At 40.6% G+C, this 6827-nt stretch overlaps 1 protein-coding gene across 2 annotated transcripts; it reads right to left on the minus strand.

The window, feature by feature from the left end:
• Positions 1–1787: 1787 nt before the first annotated feature.
• Positions 1788–6229, minus strand: LOC310823800 (protein YIPF3-like). 2 transcript variants are annotated; one of them, XM_083696667.1, is made up of 9 exons: positions 5994–6229; positions 5408–5617; positions 5004–5110; positions 4866–4911; positions 4566–4658; positions 3460–3489; positions 3245–3358; positions 2928–3051; positions 1788–2663 (listed from the first exon to the last, which is right to left on the minus strand). In XM_083696667.1, exons 1-9 carry the CDS (start codon positions 6063–6065, stop codon positions 2533–2535), a joined length of 927 nt encoding a protein of 308 aa, XP_083552793.1. In that variant the 5' UTR covers positions 6066–6229; the 3' UTR covers positions 1788–2532. The 2 variants fall into 2 exon arrangements, with proteins under 2 accessions (XP_083552793.1, XP_083552792.1); XM_083696666.1 differs by having other exon boundaries at positions 3460–3591.
• Positions 6230–6827: the final 598 nt, after the last annotated feature.

Consider the following 6827-nt stretch of genomic DNA (forward strand, 5'->3'; position numbering starts at 1 on the left):
CACGACGCCTTCTCACCCCCACCCTCTCTCTATCATTTCCCTCTCCCCGCTAATCGAATAAATATTGTTGACTGTAATTCTGGTGTGGACCTCTCTGATTACACTGTGTTTGGGTCCGTGACGCGCCCGCACACCCCGGCGGCCGTCACAGCACGTTTTAAGTATTTCATGTTTACAACTGTTACCTATATCTGATTTCCCTGGTGCTACTGGATAACCTGTGTGTTGTGCGTGTGGCAGCACCCCCCACTGATCTACAGTACCAGTCAAAAGTTTGGACACACCTTGCCAAGAATGTGCAACGCTGTCATTAAAGCAAAAGGTGGCTACTTTGAAGAATCTAAAATATAAAACATATTCTGGTTTATTTAACACTTTTTTTGTTTACTACATAATTCCATATGTGTTCCTTCATAGTTTTGATGTCTTCAATATTAACCTACAATGTAGAAAATAATAAAAAAATAAAGAAAAACCATTGAATGAGAAGGTGTCCAAACTTTTGACTGGTACTGTATGTAGATTATTTATTCCCACAGTAGGGGTGTATGTGCTACTTCCTCTTGACAAATAATAGGGAAATACACTATACAGTAACTGGCCTGGGTACCAGTCTGTCGTCTGATCACTTCGACTGCGCTGAGGGCCTAAGAAGGGGGCCTTGAGGCTGTTATTGAACACCAGTCAACATTCAAGCACCATAGGCCATACTTGTGCAAAATGTTGCCCCCAATTGTGGAGCGTATGTTGCAATGTATAAAAACTGATTATATCTGTTCAGGTATCTGTAGCACAATCTTGTTAATACATAACCTGCAATGTAGCACTATTTGAGAGAGAAAGAGAAAAGGAACAAATGTGCTAATTGAAAAATGTACCATTATTTATCACTTAATCACTCGCAATCAGGCCAGTTGAATTATGGCTCAAAACTACCGAGGTCATGTATTTGGTGTCCTCAATGGTAGCTACAGAATAATGCCAGCTTGTTGTTACTTATGAGAAGAAAAATACTTTAAAAAGGTCCATAAACTTTATTTCCATTGTATATTTCGGTTGAATAACCCTATACATAATAGTTCACATGTAAAACCAAAAGAGTGAGGGGAGGTTACCTTGCATCCCAACAAAAAAATTTTTTCAGAAGGACAAAGAATAAAAGCACATAACACAATGACTGGATGAAAGAAAACCTGATTAGGTGGAACTGTGAGGGGAAACAGATTTCTCATCTGTCATTTATTATATTGTTATAATCAATATAGCCAAAGAATAATCTATTTCAATCAGTATAACCATGTCATGATGATTATATTTTCTTCAGTCATACACCGTTTACTTATTCTGTTATGATCAGTCTATATACACTGTTGGATGATTCTGTTATGATCAGTATATACACCATGGTAATTTGTTGGGATCAGTATTATACTCATTTATGATTGTGTAGAACTAGAATGACTATGTAGTAACGGTACGAATCAAGCTAGTCAGTCAGTATGGCACCATTTATGGTATCTGTCCCCTGGGCTCTGTCTGTTGGTGAGAACACGCTGAGTTAGGTGCAAGACCACACTGACCTAAAGGGGCCCTTTTGTTATTGAACTGCGCATGTGTTGCTGTCCCTGAGAAAAATCCAGTATAAAAGGGTTGCTCGAAAACACCTTATCTGAGAGAGTTTAACAGAGAGATTGTGCACTGCCAGAGGAACCGGTCCCTGCGCAGACAGCCGTTTTTGACTCTCTCTTGCAGATCTGTAATAAATGGTAAACCTTGGTTGAACTCTGGAATTTAACATGTCTTCTTTTATTTAAAGTATTAAAGTTGGGCCCAAGAAATTTCCTTGCACCCTAACAGAACAATGTTAATAAGTTAATGCACTATTACATATCTCATATGACATTTCAACTGCAATTCTGGTACTGTGTTTTGAAAATAAAGTTACCGACAAGTGATTGAAGGAGCTGCATTGTTTAAAACAAGAGCAAGAAAGTTACCCCATTTCATACATACATGATATCATAAATCCGTCAGAGCACACAATAGAATGCTCCACACAGTCACAGTGAGGTCTCACGCCTCCAATCATACATTTAGACTTTTAAAACATCTACTGATGTTATCAACCTGTTATCAATTCATGTAGAAGGTATTTAGTTGGAGATGAACTTTGAACTAAAATTGAAGACAAATGCTGACAACTGCCTCTGTACATTCATGCTGCCTCTATGAAAAGGCAGGAGAATTTTAAAAGATTTACAGTAAAGAAAACTTAATCTCACTCCACCATTATGTGTTTTGACTTGGTACAATATAAACAACCAGATGAAATTCCCCATGGAGACCATAAACATGTAAGTTGTTGAGAAGTGATGACACGTTTGCTGAGACTATTTGTTGCCATGTAACGAGGAGGATGAAGGCCTAACGTCAATTTCAATCAACATGGTCTTTGAGCTTCACTTCAGACTTCATTAACTATCCACCACTGCCATGGAATTCAGGCATGTGGTCTGGATGTTGAGCACACAATCATTGTGAATGCAGGATCATGGCAAGGGTTTTCACTGTGGCATTCACAGCAGCGGTGACCACAACAGGTAAATCTCTGGCCACTCTCTGAATGGGTAGCATATTGGGTCCTTCCAAAGTGTCCAGGATACCTTCATACAACAGTGTAAAGACTTAGTACAACAAGCCCATACAGAAATGCCTTAGAAACATATTATCAGCTATTAACAAAACCATTTTCTAAGAAAATGACTGGTTTACAAGTTTCTCTCGTTTCATGCCTAAATATCATGAAGTAGTGAGTTGTCTGAGAATTTCCTGGCCATCTTTTATATGCCTCTATATCCACTCTTGAAAGTTACATCTCAGTTTGGGGTTTAAAAAAACAAAAAAACAATGCTATCCAGGAATCTTACCTTCAACAATCTTATGGTAAGCAAAGTGTAGATAGAGCAGAAAAAGCATGTGCAGAGCAGCAAGGGTCCCACAGAGAATGAGGCGTGGTGTCTGGCCCACAGTGCGAGAGATGAGAGCAGCCACCTAGGAGGAGAGCTAAGGTTCAAATGTTTTCCAAAACACCAGTACAAAACTGCTACTTCATTTTTGTTTATTGGAATGAAATTGAATTAATTAGCAGCACACAGAATTACCTTGTTGTTTTCTAACACAACCTATAAAGCTCTCTGATAGATCATTGTTCAGGTAACAGGGGGAGATCAACCTTCTTTCTTACCATCCGCAATGTGGAGAGTCCTCCCATCACCAGCCACAGGATGTAGAACAGGGAGTGAAAGTGGACGTTGTAGGTGACGAAGAGGACCACGCAGTGCCCAAAAAGACCATAACCCTGGAGCACAAAGTAGTACAGATGGGACTAGAGCAGTTAATACTGTATTTATCATATAGGAATTACACAGGGAGCCTGTGACGGGAGTGATGTTCACTCACCAGTAGAGACATCATCTGGAGCATGGTAATCTGGGCATTGCACAGGTAAGACAGGAAATAGATTAAGGAGGACACTCCCATCCAATAACCAAAGCATGTCCCTATGGCCGTTCCCATCAGAGTACCCTCTCTCTGCCACGAGAAAGAAAATCAATTGGTCAAGGTATCATATCAAAGTCAAAGTCAAAGTGGCTTTAATGTCAATTCTTCACGTCAAGACATACAAAGGAATCGAGAGGACGTTTCTCACTCTCCCACGGTGAGACAGATAAAGTGCACAGGCACAACAGATAAGACAAGACATACTAAAAGTAAAACATTCAATGACAGACAATAAAAATAATTTAAACAGTGCAAAAAGAACAGTCAGGAGGTTGTTGTCTCTGCACCACGTGGTCAGAAGGTTGACCTCCTTCCTGTAGTGGGTCTCGTCGTTCTTGGAGATGAGACCCACCAGAGTTGTGTCGTCCGCAAACTTCACCATGTGATTGGTGCTGTAGGCTGGTGTGCAGTCGTGAGTCAGCAGGGTGAAGAGCAGGGGACTGAGCACACAGCCTTGGGGGGCCCCTGTGCTGAGTGTGATGCTGCTCGAGGTGTTGTTGCCGACTCGTACTGCTTGTGGTCTCTCACTGAGGAAGTCTATCAGCCAGTTGCAGAGGGAGGTGTTGAGCCCCAGCTGGTCCAGTTTACAGATCAGTTGTTGTGGGATTATGGTGTTAAATGCTGAACTAAAGTCTATGAAAAGCATTCTCACATATGAGTCTGCTTTTTCCAGGTGGGTGAGGGCTGGGTGGAGAGCAGAGCAGATTGCGTCCTCTGTGGAACGTTTTGCTCGGTATGCAAACTGAAAGGGGTCCAGGGTGGGGGGGAGGATGGACTTGATGTGAGACATGACTAGCCGTTCAAAGCACTTCATGATGATGGGGGTCGCTTCATGATGATGGGGGTCTTAAAAATGCAGGATTTATTAATAAGTCTCAGAAGCATGATCTAAACTTTTTGCTGTCATGATATCAAAATGTGTGATAGCTCCCCCCATATATTGCACTCAGAAGCGTCCATCTAACCATATTGTACATTAAAATGAGTAAGAGATGAGTTCTTACAATAACTGTTCCAGAGGTCTTCATTCCATGCAGGAGAATGGCCACCAGGGTGAACACCAGCATCATGGGCCCATATAGCTCTCCCGCAATTTTCTGAAGTTCGAAAAAAAGAGAACCTCAGACTTAAATATCATATTTCAAGTTCTCAATGACTGCATTTTTAAATGTATGTTTTGAAAAATCAAACTACAGTGTTTGGTAATTTTCTATTTGTATACTAATCACTTATTCCCCCTCCAAAAAATAGAACTTCCCCCTCCAACATAGTATAATAACATCAGAAGAAAAGATGCCACTCACCTGTGGAAAGTTGATCATGCGGACGGGTATTATTGATTCAATCAACCTATTGGGGAAAGAAATGTCCATGTCAGTGATATTGTCATTCACTTTAGCTGCAAATCAGCTTAAAAGTTTGGATAATAATAGGACACTCACCTGTTCCTAACTTGCATGGGTTCTACATCAAAGTATGGTCGTAGAATATCTATGTTGGCATATAGGTTGAAGGCCTTGGAAGCCTGCCTTTTTCCTGCTTGCCACACCTGAACGAATATGAAAACGATAGGTGTAAATCACATAATGATACAATGATAGACAATAGTCAAAAAGCCCAGAACCCATTTAGGTACAGTAGTACCAACATCTTTATCATGTTATCCATCATCATCATGATTTTTGCATTCGCATCTACAGCCCTTACTTGATCTTTGTTGCTACTGGGGAGAGACTAAATCGACATTCCTATATATTTTGCCTATGTGCTACATAAATAAAGTTTGATTTGATCATCACAAATAATTTTTGTAAAGACAGTGTAGATGTTATGCTCTTAAGCTCACCTCATCTGCAACCTGTCTCCCCAGCTGGCCCTTGATGCCCTTCATGCCCAGAAACTCGCCATCCTCTTGAGTCTCTTCTTCAGCTGCTGCTGCCTCGGCAGACACCTCCTCTTCTTCTTTCATGCGCTGATGCATCTCCCCCATGTCCTCAAAACTGGACCCTGATGTGTCATCCATGTTCTCCATGTCAATCACTGCTGACCCATTGGTCTGGTAAGAGAAAGAGTACAAAAGAAACAGAGCATATATTTACACAAGATCAATACATTCATGTCAAAGTGTCAAAAAAAACATTGGCTGTAAAACTCAGGTCAGCAACAAAGATATTGACACATTATCAGGAAAGAGGATATAATAAAGGATCTCTATGATCACCACAATTGTAGGATAGAAGGATAGCAAGATATAGCAGTGCTATGATTATTTTTTGCATGGTTGAATTGTCGCTAACATATTTTAGCAATCCTACGATGACAATAGCTGCCTCTCCATCAGATGACCAAGATGTTATTCCTAGCTAATATAGCAAGCTACTATTTCTGTATATTTCAGACAGCAACGTAGATTTTTCTAGCTAGCTAGCTACCTGGATGATGTTGTCATCAAAGCCGCCCCATGGTTCCGTGTTCGTGTTTTTGTTTCCATCAGACGCAGACATCTTTTCGAGTAGGTGGAAGTGTTCTTTGTCCCTTTAAAAAGAAACTGCACTTTGAATAATCTCGGTCCAGCCAACTAATGATTGTCAATCATACCAATAGGGACACACATTAAAGAAAAGTGTTCGGTTAAAATTCGATACACTGTAGGATAAATCTATGTTCCGTCGTGACGTGAGCTCCAATAGTGGAACTCCACCTACTTCCGGTGAATGTAAATGTATGTAAACACACTAAGACCAAGGCCTCTTTTGCAGGTGCACTCTGTCGACAATATCAATACAACACATATACTGCCACTACTCTTCTATCTGTACTCCACCACCACATACACATTTGCATCAACACACAATGAAAAATACAGTCAATCCAAACTCAGTCAAGTTTTTTATTGAAACTTGAAAAATTATTTCGACCAAGGTCCTTCTGGAATCAATGGGTCTGCGGGGTGAAAGCAAAGTGGCACAGGTTGACAAGACAAATGGTCAATATGTTTGTGACCACTAGATGGCAGCAATGCCAGCAATTTGAATGCACCCTGAAAAGATGTGATGGCGACGAGACGAAAACAATTTGTGACCTAAATACGTGAAAGCATTGACGTTCTTTCACGTCTGGTTGCCTAACATTGAAGGTGTAGGCGATTTACAGGCTCATTATTAAAAACACTTGTCTTAAATTGTACATTGTATTAACAGAAAACAACCATAAGGTTGATGTCTTCGAAGTCAAGAGCGCATTTCAAAGGGACAAGGTACATTCTC

The sequence above is a fragment of the Argentina silus genome, assembly GCF_951799395.1.
Source record: "Argentina silus genome assembly, chromosome: Y".
In the NCBI taxonomy this organism is placed as follows: domain Eukaryota; kingdom Metazoa; phylum Chordata; class Actinopteri; order Argentiniformes; family Argentinidae; genus Argentina; species Argentina silus.